Genomic DNA, 18,952 nt, shown 5'->3' on the forward strand with positions numbered 1-18,952 from the left:
CAGGAACACAAATTTCCACAGCCCTCTGGCAGCTCTGGTGCTCATTGACCAGAAGTGATGTGTTTAGCATTTAACTCTGGAAGGGTAGACTCGATTCTGACCAAACCAAGCCTCCTGAGAACTGAAGGAAGGCACTAGAATGAGCGAATGGTGGGCTGGTCTTCACCGTACCCCCCCCCCCCGCAGGCCGTGTGACATGTGCCCCTGGGCAGCTACCTTGTCCGGATGGCACTTGCGTGAGCCGCTCCCAGGTGTGCGACGGCATGCGCGACTGTGCTGAAGGCGCCGATGAGAAGCCACCGCACTGCCCAGCGCCCTCGACCACACCTCCGGCAGCCACCGTGGCCCCCAGTCTTCCTGCAACTCACCCGTCCCCCGTCAACAGGACTCTGGGTAAGCAGGCTCCATGAAACCCAGAAACCGAGAGCTCCTTCCAGTGCTGAGTAGCACTGCCTAGTGGGAAGGGCCAAGGCTGCTCTAACACAGCTGTCGTCAGCCCCCATGTTTTGATCTAGAGTTCCCAAGAGCTCTTTCAATTTTGAGAGAAGCATGTCCACCAGTCCTACATCTCTCAGTTACCCACTGAGGTCGTTGCTGCAACAGAGAGGCCTCGACCTCAGCTTGTGCATCTTCCAGACCCAAACTGGCATGAGCAGGCAAAGACTAAGCCTGTGTGCAAGCTGCATCTGCTCTTCCCTCTTCACTCCTCTTCTGGTCCTGGGAGACAGTGGGGCAGGAGAGGTGGGGGCAGGAGGAGGAGACACAGGGAAGCCCTGGGCTCTACAGCAGCCTGACCTCTCTCTCCCTCTTCCTGCACCTGTGCTTTGCCTTCCAATCCTGCTCTCACTCTCCTGACTCTGACTCTCGTCTCCTGGCTGTTACAGGCTCCCCCAGATCACTGATCCCTTTTTCCAAGCCAGCCTCCAATCTCCAGTGTCCAGCCAGTCCCTGACAGAATCCTTGGGGATAATTTTTCTCCCAAGCAGGGGTGAAATGGGAATGTGTCATCTCCCTGCACTGAAGTCTCTGCTATTTGGGTTGCTTGGTGGCCCTTGCAAAGGGGCTGCAGTAACAGCAGATCTTGTGAGATCTCATGAGATTTCAGAGGTGAAAGTGGCGGGGCACCCATGGGACAGCTGCCCTAGGGCTTCTGCTGCCTGAGCTGGCTGCCTCCGTCCGGAGCCTTGCTCTGGACGCCTTGACCTCTTCTCTCTCTCCCTCTCTCTCGTCCTGCCCTCCCCGCAGCACCACCCTGCGGCCGCTACGAGTTCCACTGCCACAGCGGGGAGTGCCAGCCGCGCGGCTGGGTGTGCGACAACGAAGCCGACTGCCTGGACGCCAGCGACGAGCTCCAGTGCAACCGCACCTGCGGCCTGGACCAGTTCCCCTGCGCCCACGGGGCCGAGTGCATCCACTACAGCCGGCTGTGTGATGGCGCCCCCCACTGCCAGGACCACTCGGACGAAAGCATCGACACCTGCGGTGAGCAGATCCTGCCCCACAACCGGGGCTCTTCGCAGACGACAAGAAGGGCTGGGTGGACAATTCCTGCGTGGCCGGGGTCAGACTAGAGGACCCTCAGGGGACCCTTCCAATTTTACAAGCCTATGATTCCAACTTGCCCTGCCTCTAGGGCTAATTTGGAGCTGGGCACCGAAAGGCTGGTTTCGCTGGATCATAGAAACATAGAATGGTAGAGTTGGAAGGGACCCTGAGAGTAATCTAGCCCACCCCTCCGCAATGCAGGAATCTTTCGTCCAACGTGGGGCTTGAATCCACAGCCTTGAGATGAAGAGTCTCCTGCTCTGATCAAGTTCATCGGCTTTGTTGAACTGATCAAACTAAATAGCTATAATTGGGTTTTGAATAAATGTGCAATTAGTTGTTGTTCTTTTGAATTTTACGCTGTTGTTACCTTCCTTAGCGGGTTGTGCAAACCGTTGTTTTAAATAAGGCTTTTTATAGGATAGGGAAGGGGGCACTGGGAATGACTTTTAGGCACCCCCAAAAAAGCCACTGAGCTTAAGCTGAAGTCTAGAGTGTGGGAATGAGGCCCCGTCAACTTGCGATGGGGAAGAAATTCCTTCCAGTTCACATGGGGAGGCAACCCTTTCAAATTAGCCCTTTCTGGAACAATTTGCAAAGTGAAACACAGCCCTCCTCTGAAAACCTCCCAAATTTTGGAATGCGGTGCACCTATCAATGCACAGGTTAGTGCAAATAGCCTTCAAATATTATTCCCAGGCATAATGAAATAATGTTTTTCACTGCAACAGTTTTTTAGGATGGTTTAGCTGAAATTGTTTTCAGAATGTTTTAAAGGTTGACATTGTGCATCCACTCGCCCCTCTGGGCTCTTCCAGGAGGAAAGATGGGCTACGAATTCAATAAAATTCCAATTAACGGAATTGTGGGGGGGAATTGAGCTGCGAAAATGTACACATTAGAGGAAATGGCACACAAGCACATGTACGCCGGGAGTTCGCTGGCGACTTTTCCTGTGGATTTTTTTTCCTTAAAAAGAACTGATGTGAGGATTGGACATGTAACATCTAATTCCAGCACTGGCACACCACAGGGATGTGTGCTGAGTCCCTACCTGTATTCATTGTATACATACGATTGTGTATCATCTGACCCATCTACTGCAATTAAGTTTGCAGATGACACCACCATAATGGGTTCAATAACAGGTGGAGACGAATCAGCGTATAGAGGGAAGGTCCTAAAATTATCTACATGGTGCCTAGGGAACAACTTGCACCTTAATATCAGCAAGACAAAGGAGATGGTGTTGGACTTTCAGAGGAAGAGAGGAGAACTAGTCTTGCTCTACATTGGGGAGGGCTGTGTGGAGAGAGTCTCTTCCTTTAAATTCCTAGGAGTTTATCTCAGGGAAGACCTTAATTGGAAAATAAATACAACCCAGGTGGTTAAGAAAGCTCAACAGAGACTCCATCTCCTCAGAGTATTGCGGAAGAAAAATGTCAATCAACATTTGATGATCTCCTTCTACCGGTCCACAATAGAAAGTGTCCCTTCCTACTGCATCACGGTGTGGGACGCTGGTTTGACATCATCTGATGGGAAGTGCCTACAGAGGGTGGGGAATACAGCACAAGATATTATGGGCTGTCCCGTGAATCCACTGGATGACATCGCAGAAGAACGTTGCCTCAGGGGAGTGAGGAAAATTCTCAGGGATGATTCACACCCTGGCCGGTACCAACAGGGTGAAGAACGGCTTCTCTCTGTGGGCTATTATGCTGCTGAGTGAAGACAACAACAGGGCAACTGACTTTTGGGTTTGGTGGGTAAACGAGGGGAATTAAGACTAAGAGAGCTGAGGGGGGGGGTGCTCGTGTAATCTCGCTGTGTACAAATTGTACAAGTGACAATAAAGTATTTCAATTTCAATTCAGTTTCTTTGTGGAAATGTGGAGAAGGGGCTGTAAGGTGGGGGAAATGAGGAACCACCCTCAGCCTCTCCAAAGGTGCCCAGCTCATCCTGTCTCCCTGGGAGTAACCCTCCTTTCTCTTTCCTGGCACAGGCTCCACGCAGATCCCGCCCTGCCCAGGCTTCTTCATCTGCGACAATCGCATGTGCATCAATGTTTCCCGGGTGTGTGACGGCTCCCCAGACTGCCCCCAGGGAGAGGACGAGATGGCCTGCGGTAAGGAGCCTTCAGTCGCCCTCGCCTGGCGGGTGGCTGGAACAGAAGTGGGGTAAAAAGGGACGCTCTCACAATATCCCTTGCCCAGATTTGAGACTCTTGCTCCCTTCCCTGGCCGGGAAGGCGGAGAGGAGCTTTGCTGGGCATCCAATGTGCTTGAGCTACCCCCTGTGTAAAAATCGGTCCAGTTTTGAAAGCAAGCTCATGAGAAACCGTTCGAAGACGTTCAGGCAGAGGTTTCTGGGAATGTGGGAGGGTCCTGGGCGTGTTAAGCAATTCCCGGTCCTCCCTCCCCCAATTTGTTGTCTACCTTGTCTCTCCCTTTGCTGCCCCCCCCCCCCGTTTCTGGCAAATGTATTTCCAGGGTTGCCCCACAAATAACCCAGAGATGCATTTTAAATAAAAGGACACATTCTACTCATGTAAAAACACACCGATTCCCAGACCATTAGCGGGCCGGATATAGAAGGCAGTTGGGCCGGATCCAGCCCCCGGGCCCTAGGTTGCCTATCCACGACGTATGTCATAGGAACCTACACAACACAAAACACTGTTGCTGTATGTAGGTTTTATTTTATTTGTTTTTTATCTTACATTTTAGAAATGTACATCCAGGTGTTTTTTTTCCTTTATTTTTTTTTGGGGGGGGGGGCCAAGAGAGTGGGTCCTTTGCCTGGGCTTCCACTCAGAGTCTGGTCTGGTTTGTCCAGGATTCCGGACAAGATCCAGCAGGCTCTGCGGATGTCCTTACACAATGCAGATGATGTTCCACTTCCCAAGGAGCTGACTGAGGGTCAGAGCCAAGGAAGGCTTTTTCTGGCCCCCAATGGGCTGGGACTGGGGCTGGTGACAGCTGGGGTCTTCTCCTCCTCTGCTGGCCCTCCTGTGATGCTCATGGCTTTTCCTTCTGACCTGCAGAGAGCCACGTGGTCCGTCCCGGTGAAAGGAACCAGACCGCGGGACCCTGTACGGAGTACTCCTGCGGGGATGGCACCTGCATTGCCTTTAAACAGGTGGGGGGCCTTTCACTCCGTCTCCCCTGCCCACTACACTACCCTAAGCCCTGGTCCTGTCCAGCCACCCATCCAGTTTTCTTTCCCATCTGCAAAAGGGATCTCAAATATTTCGGGAAAGAACCAACAGCTCCTTAGAGGAGAGCTGGGGATATAGATGGAATTCATCACCACCATTGTAAATATTGGAACAAATCTTCAACGAAGACCACGCAATATTTGACCCCCTGCCCTCTCTCCCCCCCTGCCCCCCAGGTGTGCAACGGCCTGGCCGACTGTGCCGATGGCACGGAGTCCTCCGGCTGGCTGCCCTCGGACGAGCGGGACTGCGGCCTCTGGAGCCCCTGGGCCCCCTGGAGCTCATGCAGCCGCTCCTGCGGGACGGGGCTACAGGTGCGCCGGAGGTCCTGCACCCGGCGGGCGGACGACGTCCTTCGGCACTGCCTGGGAGAGGAAGCCCAGGCCCAGCAGTGCTTCGCGGTGGCCTGCCCCGGTGAGAGGGGTTGGGGGGTAGGAGGGAGGACAGCGGGAGCAGAAAGGGGGGGGGAGCAGAGGAGGGAGCTGGGGGAAACTAGAAGAAGAAGAAGAAGAAGAAGAAGAAGAAGAAGAAGAAGAAGAAGAAGAAGAAGAAGAATTTATTATTTGTACCCCGCCCATCTGGCTGGGCTTCCCCGGCCACTCTGGGCGGCTTCCAACAAAATATTAAAATACAGGAATCCATGAAACATTAAAAGCTTCCCTAAACAGGGCTGCCTTCAGATGTCTTCTAAATGTCAGGTAGTTGTTTATCTCTTTGACATCTGGGCGTTCCACAGGGCGGGATCTCTGCCTGGTTCTCTGTAACTTGGCTTCTCGCAGTGAGGGAACCACCAGAAGGCCCTCAGAGCTGGACCTCCGTGTCCTGGCAGAATGATGGTGGAGACACACCTTCAGGTATACTGGACCGAGGCCGTTTAGGGCTTTAAAGGTCAGCACCAACACTTTGAATTGTGCTCAGAAACGTACTTGGAGCCAGTGTAGGTCTTTCAAGACCGGTGTTATATGGTCTCGGCGGCCGCTCCCAGTCCCCAGTCTAGCTGCCGCATTCTGGATTAGTTGCAATTTCCGGGTCACCTTCAAAGCCCCACGTAGAGCGTATTGCAGTAGTCCAAGCAAGAGATAACCAGAGCATGCACCACTCTGGCGAGACAGTCTGCAGGCAGGGAGGGTCTCATCCTGCGTACTAGATGGAGCTGATAAACAGCTGCCCTGGACACAGAATGGACCTGCTCCTCCATGGACAGCTGTGCGTCCAGAATGACTCCCAGGCTGCGCACCTGGTCCTTCAGGGGCACAGTTACCCCATTCAGGACCAGGGAATCCTCCACACCTGCCCGCCTCCTGTCCCCCCCAAACAGTACTTCTGTCTTGTCAGGATTCAAGCTCAATCTGTAGGGGCCCTTGGCACTGAACCAGGGGAGAAGTGGCTCCTAGACAAGCAAAGAGGAGCCTTCTGGGATAGGTGCTTTCAGCCAGTTGCTGCCCATTTTTCATGGTCATATATATAGATACACACACCACATTTTTCCATGTATAAGACGACCCCTATTTTTTGAGCCCTCCGCTCCCCCATGATTTCCATAGCACTACGTTATATACTGCATCTTAGAATATTATCCAAATTAATATTCAAATTTCCATTTGTAACCACAGAAAGATTACCTTACAAGTGCTATATTAATCCTGCTAACGTTTTTAACTGTGTACAGTGTTCTTTAAGATAATCTATATTTTTTCCCATTCCTTAATAAATTTATTATTTCCTTGGTTTCTGATTCTCCCTGTCCATTTTGCCGTTTTGTCATTTAAATCCATGGGTTCGAGTCCTACCCTCCGGATCTGGAGGAAACAGGTTTTCTCCCTCTTCCATGTGAAAACCCTTGAGATATTTGAAGACGGTTCTCCTATCTCCTCTCAGTCTCCTCTTTTCCAGTCTAGACCTACCCAGCTCCTTCAACTGTTCCTCACCAGGCTCAATTTCCAGACCTTTGATCACCTCGCTTGCCCTTCTTTGCATATCAGCCAGGACAGTTCTGCAGGATTTCCTTTGCTGGAAACCCCCCCCCCCCCACTGCCTGCGAGGTCCGTTTCTCTCCTCCCCGCTGCCCTGACGCTTTCGCTTCTCCCTTCCGTGCAGTGGACGGCGTGTGGAGCGAATGGGCGACGTGGTCCAACTGCACCCAGGACTGCCGTGGCGTTGTGGTCCGGCGGCGAGAGTGCCTGCCCTCCCAGAACGGGGGTCGCCACTGCACAGAGATGCCAGAGGCTTTGACCAGCTCCATCGAGATCGGTGAGTCAGTCTGGGGAGTGGGCAGAGGGAGGATAATGCTGGGTGAGACATCATAGAATCGTAGAATTGGAAGGGGTCCCCCAGAGGTCTTCTAGTCCAACCCTTTGCAAGGCAGGAATCTCAGCTAAAGCATGCCAGACAGATGGCCCTCCAAGCATTCTATGGCATCATAGGAGAAGGGAGTGGAGCTGCTTCTTCCTCTTAAAAATATATATTTAGACTTTTCAGATATATACATTTCACTGATTTTACAATCATTTTGACGTTTTAAAACTCGGCTTCCTTCCCCCTCTTTCTGCGGTTCCTCAATTTTATTTTCAATATCTTCTGCCTATCCAAATTAACTTATTTATTTATCTTCTTTATATATATACTCTTACATAGCTGCAGGTTATTACAATAACCCTGTCAATGTTTTTATCCGTTTGCAATTTATCTGTAAATATTCAACAAACCATTTCTGTTCTTTTATGCAAAGTTTGTTATCTTGATTTCTCCTGGTAAGTTTTGCCATTTCTGCATATTCCATAAGTTTTGGGATCCATTCTTCCTTTGCTGGGACTTCTGCTTCTTTCCATTTTGGGGCGAGTGGCGTTCTTGCCGCTGTGGTCGCATACGTGAAAAAATGTCTATACAATTTAGGTAGTTCTACCCCTATAATTCCCAAGAGAGTTGCGTCTTTCTTGGCCTTCTGTGGACCATGGTCTTTTTGGCGGGGGGGGGGGGGCTTACGTGGCCGAACTGGCAGCGCCCCGAGCAGCCCTCTCCGCTCCCCTTTGCCCTCTGCAGAGCTGTGCCAACGGGAAGATTGTGCCAACGCCTCCACCTGCCCCGGGGAGCTGGTCAGCCGGAAGTGTGCGCCTTGCCCCACCTCCTGCGCCGAGCTCTCCAGCCGCACGCGATGCAGGAAGGACCGGCCCTGCAGGCCAGGTGAGCAGGGGAGGGGCAGGGAAAGGCGGCTGGCAGTGCGGGGGGGGGGGGGATACGGTTTAGTTCCAGTTCAAGAGTGAACCCGATCCACACTTTCTCAACCGGTATGCAAGCCAAACCAAACTTAATTGGTTCTCAAACTTAATACGTTCTGGAAATCTGCACTTTTTGCCTTATGGGGTATCCAAGAGCCCATATAGCGTCCTTACGTAGGTTCTCCGTCAGTTAGAGAAAATAACAGAGGCCAACCAGAGAATATTGAGAAGCAAAGCAGCTAGTAAGCCTGATCTTTATTGAACTGTTGCAACAGGGTGCCCCCTTCACACGCAGGAAAGGAGGAGGACCCAGAACCCAGGTGTGTCCGCCCTTAAATAGACATTTTAAATTCCCTGCCCTGGAGCTCAAGACCACCCCCCACAAACATCATACAGTGGTACCTCTGGATGCGAACGGGATCCATTCTGGAGCCCTGTTCACATCCAGAAGCAAACGCAACCCGCGTCCACATGTCTGCGTGTGCATGGGTCGCAATTTGCCTCTTCTGCGCATGCGCGTGACATCATTTTGACCGCGCATGCGCGAGTGGCGAAACCTGGAAGTAACGCGCTCCATTACTTCAGGATTGCCGCAGTGTGCAACCAGAAAATACTTATCCCGAAGCTACTTCAAGCCAAGGTATGACTGTACCTACAATGCAGAAAAGGTGTTCTACAACAGAAATTTGAATGTTGCTGTTTTTCCTGTCTGCCAGGTTATCTGATAATGCCTTATCTGATTGCCTTTTCTGGTAGTCTGGCCATTCCTTTGAGATGGTGATTACCCAATTCCTGAGACAATGGGGAGGCTCCCTCACCCCCTCCCTCCTTGCAGAGAAAACATTTGGTCAGTTTGGGAGTCAAAATGGTTTCAGGTCGGTCTTCCTGTGCTGATCAATGTACGTGCTTGGTTGGTACATTTATGAACATTTATTATATATATATATATATATATAAGACCTTAAATTTTATTATTGCACTCCCTTCCTCTGTTCCCCGACCTTCTCTCTCCCTCTCTCTCCTGCACAGGGTGCTGGTGCCCCGACGGGCTGGTCCTGGACAGCGATCAGCAGTGTGTGCGCCCCCGAGAGTGCCCCTGCCAGGTGGAGGGCATCCGCTACTGGCCCGGCCAGCTGGTGAAGGTCAATTGCCGCATCTGCACTTGTCAGGACGGTCAGATGAAGCGCTGCCGGCAGAACCCGGAGTGCACAGGTGAGCACGGCCCCTCTCTCCGCATTGCTAGATGCCCCAGGAGGTGCCCCCGACAATCTGTTGGTCCCCCGTGCTCAAACCTGTGGGAACATTGAGGATAGTAGGAGAGGATATATTGATTAAATATTATCCTTCCCCACTCATGCAAGTGAGCTAGTAGCAGAGCACATTCCCTTGTACATTGCAGGAAGCGAGTTGATGGATTTGTCAGAACCATTTGAGTTAAGCAATCCAGACTGGCTTGTCCAGATTGGATTGTTCCTGGTAAATTTCCCCTTTAGTTCCCTCTTAAAAGCAATAATGACACAACTGTCTTCTTTTCAAAGTAAAGATAATGTTTACTTACATTCAGTCCACAGTTTGGTCCTGAAGGCAAGCTTTATCTTGTAGTTACAGTTACAGTGGTACCTTGGTTCTCAAACTTAATCTGTTACGGAAGTCCGTTCCAAAACCAAAGCGTTCCGAAACCAAGGTGCACTTTCCCATAGAAAGGAATGTAAAACGATTTAATCCGTTCCAGACTTTTAAAGACAACCTCTAAAACAGCAATTTCACATGAATTTTGCTACCTAACGAGACCATTGATCCATAAAATGAAAGCAATAATCAATGTACTGTACTATAAAATAAATAAGACAGTATTGTAGATGATTTAAAAAAAAATCTTACCTGCACTGATGATAGTCATTGTTTGGACGGGGGGCTTTTATCCATTTCCACAGTCACACAATAAATCAATCAGTCAGTAGCTGAACAGGGTTCCACATAGCCACAAAAACAAATAAATTGAAAAACCTTAAAAACAAAACCACAAAATAAATAGCAAAAACGAAAGCGCCAAACTTAATCAGTTCCGCAAGTCTATGTGACTTCTGAAATGTTCAAAAACCAAGCTGCAGCTTCTGATTGGTGCAGACACCCATAGCCGACAGCTGCATCGGATGTCTGGCTTCCAAAAAATGTTCAAAAACCGGAAGACTTACTTCCAGGTATTTGGAGTTTGAGAACCAAGGTACCACTGTACTGAGAAAAGTGTGGGTTCATCCTCTGTGAGGAATGAGCCCATGTGCTGCTGGCTGAGAGCCAGCAGACAGCAAAAGGCATCAAGAAAGTCAAAGGAGGAGTGAGAGGAAGATGGCTGCATGACCAGCCCTTTTATGGGGTCTGCCAGGGTCACGCCCACCTACCTGGTCACATGCAGGGGGAGGATGCTCTAGACCAGGTGTGACAGGAAGTCTTCCTGCCTGGAGCAACATCCCCTGTGTGTCCACTCTAGGCAACCAGGAAATGTTGTGTTTGACTGCTTCAGTGATGTTACATCCCACAAAACCTTCTTGTGTGGGGGGGGGCACGCCGTGTTCCACCCACAAGGCCAGCCTGCCCAGGAGACGCACTGAAGCAGCCACCTGGGGCACCAGAATCCTGTGGGGCAGCACCCCACAGGTGCCCCACTTGGCCCTGCCACCGCCATTGAGCTTGTCCAAAATACTTGGGCTCTTGCGATGAGCGAGGGCGGGAGGCAACTTTAATCGGCAATCGTTCTATATATTATAATAATTGTAATTCAACAACATCTGGGGAGACAGGTGGGGAGCTGCAGGTGTGCAGATGTGCCGGCCAGTGTCCCTCTCCCTATTGGTAACGCTTCCTCCCCGCTTCCCCCTGCCTTGCCAGTGAATTGCGGCTGGTCCTCCTGGTCGCCCTGGGGCGAGTGCCTGGGTCCCTGCGGGGTGCAGAGCATCCAGTGGTCTTTCCGCAGCCCCAACAACCCCAGCAAGCACGGCAACGGCCGCCAGTGCCGAGGCATCTACCGCAAAGCGCGCAGGTGAGACACACAGAGCCAGCGCATCGCTTGGAGGCCCCACGAGGTGCTCCTTTTTCATCATGCTTTTGCGGTATTTCTTATGTGGTTTTTTAAAGATGTTATTGTTGTGAGCCTCACATATATATCATAGGCGCCGACTCCATGGGGCCTGAGGGGGCCCGAGCCCCCTCAAAAATTCGTTTGGGGGGGCTCGCCCCCCCCAATAATTTAATAATATTAAATTATTAATTATGTTGGTATTTTTATTTTCCTTGTTTGACGATAGTTACCTTTTAAAATACATTCAGTAATGAGTTAAAACAAAGCCACTCCCGATCTAGAGAGGGGGTGGGGTTGCGGGCTCTCGACCCATCAACAATCTCGCGGGGCTGGCGTCAGCCCTGCGAGAAGCGGGGATTCCCCCTAGCTCATTAATATTCACCGCCCACGGCGGCAGCCAATCGGCTGCCGCAAAGGGCGGGCCCTCACAGGTTCACTTAAGGTCGGGGCAGCCCGGGGCTCGCCCCTTTCGTTCCCCCAGCAGCAGCGGTTTGGAGGTCTTGGGCCCCCCCAATATTTTTTATAAGTCGGCACCCCTGATTGATATATATATATATACAGAGAGAGAGAGAGAGAGAGAGAGAGAGAGAGAGAGAGAGAGATATGGTGGTATATAAATATATTTCATAAATAAAGCAGAATGACTTTAATCCTAAAAAAAATTCAACAACTTTGGTCGGCCCTCATGGCCCTTCACTTCATCAAATCTGGTCCTCTTTGAAAAAAGTTTGGACATCACAAATCTGTCATTCTCCTTGGAGAACATTTCTAATCCATGATCTCTCTCTCGCCTGCCTGCCATGGTTTCTGCCTGAATCGGCTGCAGCCAACCAGCAAAAGCCAAACAAAGAAAAAACTGATTTGTCTGCTCTTTCTTGTGGGGGGGGGAGGTTGCCCGGCTGCCTTTCCCCACTTACATGGGGGGTCCTGGTAGGAATCCACCAGCCATGATCTCCTGCAGCCCCTCCCTCCACCTTTGCAGGTGTCAGACGGATCCGTGCGAAGAGTGCGAGCACCACGGCCGGGCGCATGCCATCGGCGACCGCTGGCGCTCGGGGCAGTGCCAGGTGTGCCAATGCCTGCCCAACCTGACCGTCCAGTGCTCCCAGTATTGCCCGTACAGCACAGTGGCCTGCCCTGAGGTGAGTCTGGCACGTCCCCTCCTCTTCCTGTGCACCAGAGCGCAAGGGTGTCTCTGAGCATGCGCCGACTTCCTCACTGATGCGCATCCCTCCCTCCTGCAGGGCCGAGTCCTGGTCGAGGGCCGAGGAGACGCCTGCTGCTACTGTGTGGAGGCAGGTGAGCCCTCCAGGGTGGCAGGGGAAGGGGGCAGAGACCCTGCACCTCTCCTCCCACCCCACATCGGACAGACTCTGCAATTTCAGTTTTCTCCCCAGGCCTGTGCATTTATATACACTGGGATTGTGAATTATTTGCTGCACCGAATGAGGGATAAGTTTTAGAACTCTAGATGCAGGATTCACAGCTCAAGAACCCCTGACAGATGGATAGCCAACCTCTGCTTAAAAGCCTCCGATGAATCACAGAATCCTAGAATTGCAGGGTTGGGAGGGCTCCCCAGCGGTCATCTAGTCCAACCCCCTGCAATTCAGGAATCACAACTAAGTAGGTCAACCCCCTGCAATGCTCCAATTGCCGCTAATCCTTATCTTGCCCCTTGGGAATCTTATTCCTTGTTTTTTGAACTTTGGGGACACTATGTTCAAATCTTACAATTCCCAAATATTTCGTAGCATCCTGGAATTGTAGCGTTGGAAGGCAGCCCTGTTTAGGGAAGTTTTTAATGTCGGATGTTTTATTGCTTTTTTATTTTTATTACAGTCTTTTTCCTTCTATAAGACGCCCCCATGTATAAGACGCCCACTATTTTTGGGGACTCAGGTTTAAGAAAATGGGGGGAGATATAAGACATATATAAGACAGCCCTTAATTTTTGACATTATTTTTTAGGGGGAAAACCTAGTCTTATACACGGAAAAATATGGTAATACAGTGGATGCTCGGGTTGCAAACGTGATCCGTGCGGGAAGTGCGTTTGCAACCCACAGTGGCAGGTCTGCGCAAACGCAGGTTGAGATTCAACACTTCTGCGCATGCACAACCACCAAAACCCAGAAGTAACCCGTTCTGGTACTTCCAGGTTTCGGCGGTCCGTAACACAAAAAAACACAACCTGAAGCGACTGTAACCCAAGGTATGACTGTATACTGAAGGGAGCCACCCAGTGTGGCTGGGGAAACCCAGCCAGATGGGCAGGGTATAAATATTATTATTATTATTATTATTATTATTATTATTATTATTATTATTAATTCTCCAACCCCCTACAATGCAGCACTCACAGGAGTATTGAGGTAACAAGCAGATTAAACAGAATTCCCCATGATACGGAAGGGGGGGCATGTCTTCTTCACCTTCTTCTTCGCTACAATATATCCATTTATTTCCAATTGTCAATGTCAAAAGGGACTAAAATCTATAAAATTCATAGAAAATCAACATGCCAATTTGCTCAATTTCTCTAGGACTCCATGACACCTCCCCTGTCCTCCATAATCCCGCAAGCAAGGTGTCAAGACCCTAATCCTGTCAAATCACTCTGCCAAGCCTTTCTTCCAGGCAATGCCAGTACATGGACCATTGTCTTCTCATCACCGGCACTCAGGAAGCGCATATCTGTGCATATCTCCAGCTCTGCATATTCCCCCCTCCCTCCTCCATATGTTAATCCTGTGTAACCCAACCTCTTCTTAATGTATTCATGATGTAACTGGGATGTGTTTTGCACTGTATTCTGGGACATGGAGGGAAGTTTCAAAAGTTCATGTCACCCCTTTCTCGCGGTTCAATCTCGTCTTGAACCTGTTGCGCAATAAACTTGGATCTTCTGCAGCTTGCTCCTGTCTCCAGCTGAGCTCATTTTCCTCCGCAGGGACCCGTGGACACTTAGTCCGATGAGCTGGGTGGCAGAGCAGCCTCGCACCCAGATTTTACCCTAACACCCAGCTCAAAACCCTAGTTACCCCCAGGGTCTCGTGTTTGGTGGTGGCCCAGGGCGTCACCCCAGGATCTGCCCCACCCCTACTGTTTCCTTCCTATGCAGGTGAGAACCGGACGGCTCTGCCAACTGTGCCAGCCCTGGGACCCACCGTGGCCAGCCCGGCTGCCTTGACCACAGCCTTGCCCTTCAACACCTTCCCAATGCCCCCTCTCGGAGGTGAGACTCTGCGCGCATCGTTCCTTGCACCTGGGTAAATGCAGGCCTATGACTTGGGGCTTCTCGTCTTCAGCAACCAAGAGAGCCCCCTTCCGGGATGGAGGTTGTCCAAGAAAGGGTTGCTCCTCCCACTTGCTTGGTGGGCGGGGCTCTATATGCAAACAAGCTCCGTCACCTCGGACAGAGCACAGTGAATATGCCTCTGCCTGGTGTCAAGAGGCAGGGAGTCCCAAAGTTCAGGTCCTGCCACACTTTATCACAGAAAATTGTTGTTTTTTAAAATCTGCTTCTATTTTATTTATGATATTATTGTTTGAATATGTGTTGTCTTTATGGATCATTTTATTGTTTTATTCTCTCTGTGCCCAGCTTTTTGGAGAGTTGTTGTTTTTCACGATTTTATGAAACAAGAGAGAGAAAGGGAGGGAGGGAGGGAGGGAGGGAGGGAGGAAAAAAGGGAGAGAGGGAGAAAGGGAAAGCTGGAGCAGCTGATGAGCTCATCCAGAAAGGCTTTTCCAATCAAAGTGGACCCTTAAAAGAGATGTGATCAGTGTTGGAAACTGAGATGTGGGAGCTAAATGGCACCTTTAGGTTACGGGCACCACAACGGAATGTCTAAGTGCGCTTTTTAAATAACAATAATACAATGCTGGAAATGAATGAACAGCAGCTGAAATATTATCTTCATTTTTCACATGGTCTAGTTCTTCCCCTGCCCACCCCCCTAATATTCTTAAGGGGGTCTCTTCCTCAGAGAGTAGCTGGAAGTGGGGAGGCAGAAAAAGGTCCTCCTTTCCTTCCGCTCTGCAGTTTCAATCTGAAATCTTAGGCTCCCAGAGCTCAGAAACTCCTCACACTAATGAAATTCCCTGGCGCTATACGTGCCTAGAACAAGGGGAGTTTCGAACGCTGGGTGTGATGGGTTTCCAGGATGCCAGGCGCTCTCCTGACCCTCCCCCCACCTCCCTTCTGTGCCACCCCCCAGACCTGTGCTACGGCCCGCTGGGCATTGCCTCTCTGCCAGACGCCAGCTTCACGGCTTCCTCGCAGCAGCCAGAGAACCCGCCGCCCGCCGCCCGCCTCAACCGCGTCCTGCCCATCGCCGACCTCCAGGGCTGGGCTCCCCCCGCAGACGTCTATCCTGAGCTGCTCTCCCGGCCCCCCTTCCTGCACGTGGATCTGGGGGAACCCAGGAACCTGACAGGTGGGTGATCCCCTTGCTCTGGAAGGAATCTCGCAGGAGAGCCATCTGAGGCTGGGTGGGGGCTGTGCCAGATTTAGGTACAGTGGAACCTTGAGTTGCGGACGTAATCCGTCCTGGAGGCACATCCGCAACTCGAAGCATTCGCATCCAGAAGTGCCATGTCTGCGCATGCATGCAGCGTGGTTTAGTGCTTTGCGCATGTGCAAGCAGCGAAACCCAGAAGCAACCCGTTCTGGTACTTCTGGGTTGCCGCCGGACACAAGACAAAAACACACAACCTGAAGTGGACGCAACATGTGGTATGACTGTATAAGCTAAACAAGCTATAGTTTAGGGTCCCACTCTCTTGGGGGTCCCCAAAAAATTTAAAGGAAAGAAAACTGGGTGTACATTTCCAAACTATAAGATAACAAACAAAATAAAGCGTACATCCAGCAACAGTGTTTGTGTGTTGTGCAGGCTCCTATGATGTAAGTCCTGGGCCCCGCCTGCTCTCTCAAATATCCCTGGTTTGCTCCTTTCTATATTTAGGGTGCCTACATTCTGCTATTTATAATTATTAGTACTTTGCATCGTATATTTACACCTGTCATTATTTCATGTTATAGGAAGTTTCTAGAGACTAGACGATGAGTCTTTGTAAATTGTGTTTCTAAAGGAACTTTCGTTCTTGCCAAATGCCAATGTGTTTGCATTACGAAGTTTGTTATGAATAAAAAATCCTTTTAAGTTAGAGCTTAATATGTAATTATTTCACTATTAATATACTTCTTCTTAATTGTATTTCAGTTCAACAATTAGCCTGCTCCCTCCACTATCACCGGTTTGCTCCTTTCTATGTATTGGGTGCCTACATTCTGCATGGACTGGTTGCATGGGGGCATGCAGCATGCGGCTGCAGCCTGCACTCCAGCCCAGTTGAATGTAGGTCAAGCTGTTTTCTAATATCAAAGAGTGCATGTAGACTGATGATCAGGTAGCGTAGACTAAGGGTATGAGTCTTATGCCTACTGATTGATTTCATGTAATGCATAATTTATTTATTTTGATACCATTATAAAATTGCCTTTCCTCAGGGGTGGTGGTGCAGGGGGCCGGATCCTCTGATGCCTACGTGACCAGCTTCTTCCTGCGGTTCAGCCTGGATGGCATGAGGTGGCACGACTACCACGAGGCCTCTTCCACGGGCACCGTGCCTGACCTAAAGGTGCAAGACCCACGTGGTCTATCTCATTTGCTTATTCTCCAAGGAACTCAAGGTGGCGCCCATGGTCACTTCTCTCCCTCCTCATTTACTCCCCCAACAACAGCCCTGCGAGGTAGGCTGGGCTGAGAGGCAGCCACTCGGCCCAGTGATCTTCATGGCCGAGTGGAGATTCGAACCCTGGTCTCTAACCCGGTCCTAGTCCGGCGCTCTAACCCCTGGCTCAAGAGGGTGGAGTGGGGGGAACGAAGTCCCTACAGCACTGCAGGGCTAGGATCATGGGCCCACAGGGCAGCTTTTGCCAGCATGGTGCCCTCCAGATGCTTTGGGAGGCAGCTGCCGTCAGCCCCAGTCAGCGCACTCTGGCAGGAGTTGTACTTCAGAATGCCTGGAGGGCACCAGGATGGCAAAGGATGCTTTCGGGACTCTGTGCGTCTGTATCTAAGACTGTTGATCTTATGGGTTTAGTTGAGTAACAGCTGTAGGACATCTGTATTGCATAGAATCATGGAAGGGACCCAAGGGTCATCTAGTCCAACCCGCTGCAATTTAGGAATCTCGGCTTAAGCAGCCACTTAAGCTCTGCTTATAAGCTTCTAAGGAAGGAGAGTCTACCACCTTTCAATGGAGAAAGAGAATGAGAAAGAGCCTAGGGAACAACTTGCACCTTAATACCAATGGATCCAAACTCCAAGAAAGAAGATTCCACCTAAACATTAGGAAGAACTTCCTAATGAGGAAGAGCTGTTTGACAGTGGAATTTGCTGCCAAGGAGTGTGGTGGAGTCTCCTTCTTTGGAGGTCTTTAAGCAGAGGCTTGACAACCATACGTCAGGAGTGCTCTGATGGTGTTTCCTGCTTGGCAGGGGGTTGGACTCAATGGCCCTTGTGGTCTCTTCCAACTCTAGGATTCTATGATTCTATGATTCTACCAGCAAGACAAAGGAGATGGTGTTGGGCTTTCGGAGGAAGAGAGGAGAACTAGCCCCGCTATGTGGAGAGAGTCTCTTCCTTTCAATTCCTAGGAGTTTATCTCAGTCAAGACCTTACTTGGAAAATAAACACAACCCAGGTGGTTAAGAAAGCCCCACAGAGACTCCATCTCCCCAGAGTATTGTGGAAGTACAATGTCAATCAACATCTGATGATCTCCTTCTACCAGTCCACAACAGAAAGTGTCCTTTTATACTGCATCGCGGTGTGGGACGCTGGTTTGACATCAACGGATAGGAGGTGCCTACAGAGGGTGGTGGATACGGCACAAGATATTATGGGCTGTCCCGTGAATCTGCTGGTGAGGAAAATTCTCAGGGATGATTCACGCCCTGACCGGCACTTACTTGACCTCCTGCTCTCGGGCAGAAGATATAGAAGCAAGAATAGTCGCACCAAGAGGGTAAAGAACAGCTTCTATCCGTTAGGCTGCTGAATGAAAAGATTCAGTTACAGAATGAAAAGATAACAGGGCAACTGACTTTGGGGTTTGGTGGGTAAACGAGGGGAATTAAGGCAAAGAGAGCTGAGTGGGGGGTGCTCGTGTAATCTCACTGTATACAAGTTGTACAAGTGACAACAAAGTATTTCAATTTCAAAAGAAAGAGAAGGAAGGAAGGAAGGAAGGAAGGAAGGAAGGAAGGAAGGAAGGAAGGAAGGGAAAGTGGTGCTGATAAGAGATGTGTTTAAATACATATTTTTTAAAATAATATTTATTAAGATTTTGGAAATTACAAAAAGAAAAAAGAGAAGTTAAACATAGAAAAACAAAAACAAAAACACTACATAAAACATTAAATTAACAAAACAAAACAAAAACCATTAAAAACACTTCCAATATTTTCGATCTTAACTTTCATACACTTGTTTCATTGACTTCCTCAACGCCTCCCTTTTTGTATTCCACTTCAATTAACTATTTCAGCAAGTCCTTTACATCTTCATCTATTTTCTGTCTTGTAGTTAATTTTAACATATTGTAACCTAGTTTCCCCCCCTTTTAATGCATTAACAATCTATCTATACCTAGTTCCTTCTAACATTTCTGCCAAAGCCATATAGCTTTATTCCACCTTTTTTCTAAAGCTCCTTAATTTTACAGTATTTCTTTAAATAATCTTTAAATTTTTTCCAATCTTCCTCCACCGACTCTTCTCCCTGGTCTCGGATTCTGCCAGTCATTTCCGCCAGTTCCATATAGTCCATCAGAGATGTGTTTAAATATAGCCAGGGTAGTGAGGTCCTCAGACTATGTCT

At 49.8% G+C, this 18,952-nt stretch overlaps 4 protein-coding genes across 4 annotated transcripts in view; 1 reads left to right on the forward strand and 3 right to left on the reverse strand.

The window, feature by feature from the left end:
* Nucleotides 1-18,952, reverse strand: part of LOC310827680 (uncharacterized protein) — a 919,426-nt gene that overhangs the window by 600,355 nt on the left and 300,119 nt on the right. The gene's annotated exons all lie outside the window — the stretch shown is intronic.
* The window catches only part of LOC310827821 (erythroblast NAD(P)(+)--arginine ADP-ribosyltransferase-like), an 840,324-nt gene that overhangs the window by 439,093 nt on the left and 382,279 nt on the right, over nucleotides 1-18,952 (reverse strand). The gene's annotated exons all lie outside the window — the stretch shown is intronic.
* The window catches only part of LOC310827789 (uncharacterized protein), a 232,250-nt gene that overhangs the window by 102,909 nt on the left and 110,389 nt on the right, over nucleotides 1-18,952 (reverse strand). The gene's annotated exons all lie outside the window — the stretch shown is intronic.
* Nucleotides 1-18,952, forward strand: part of LOC310827875 (SCO-spondin-like) — a 163,936-nt gene that overhangs the window by 45,329 nt on the left and 99,655 nt on the right. Inside the window, exons 30-43 of the mRNA XM_083704405.1 lie at nucleotides 187-393; nucleotides 1,246-1,482; nucleotides 3,552-3,674; nucleotides 4,593-4,687; nucleotides 4,943-5,180; nucleotides 6,864-7,016; nucleotides 7,806-7,946; nucleotides 9,011-9,193; nucleotides 10,868-11,018; nucleotides 12,040-12,199; nucleotides 12,302-12,356; nucleotides 14,182-14,295; nucleotides 15,281-15,499; nucleotides 16,576-16,706. Coding sequence (XP_083560531.1) covers nucleotides 187-393; nucleotides 1,246-1,482; nucleotides 3,552-3,674; nucleotides 4,593-4,687; nucleotides 4,943-5,180; nucleotides 6,864-7,016; nucleotides 7,806-7,946; nucleotides 9,011-9,193; nucleotides 10,868-11,018; nucleotides 12,040-12,199; nucleotides 12,302-12,356; nucleotides 14,182-14,295; nucleotides 15,281-15,499; nucleotides 16,576-16,706 — 2,207 coding nt within the window. The remainder of the gene's footprint in view (nucleotides 1-186; nucleotides 394-1,245; nucleotides 1,483-3,551; nucleotides 3,675-4,592; nucleotides 4,688-4,942; nucleotides 5,181-6,863; nucleotides 7,017-7,805; nucleotides 7,947-9,010; nucleotides 9,194-10,867; nucleotides 11,019-12,039; nucleotides 12,200-12,301; nucleotides 12,357-14,181; nucleotides 14,296-15,280; nucleotides 15,500-16,575; nucleotides 16,707-18,952) is intronic.

The sequence above is a fragment of the Podarcis gaigeae genome (genome assembly GCF_964106915.1).
Source record: "Podarcis gaigeae genome assembly, chromosome: 12".
Taxonomy (NCBI): Eukaryota; Metazoa; Chordata; class Lepidosauria; order Squamata; family Lacertidae; genus Podarcis; species Podarcis gaigeae.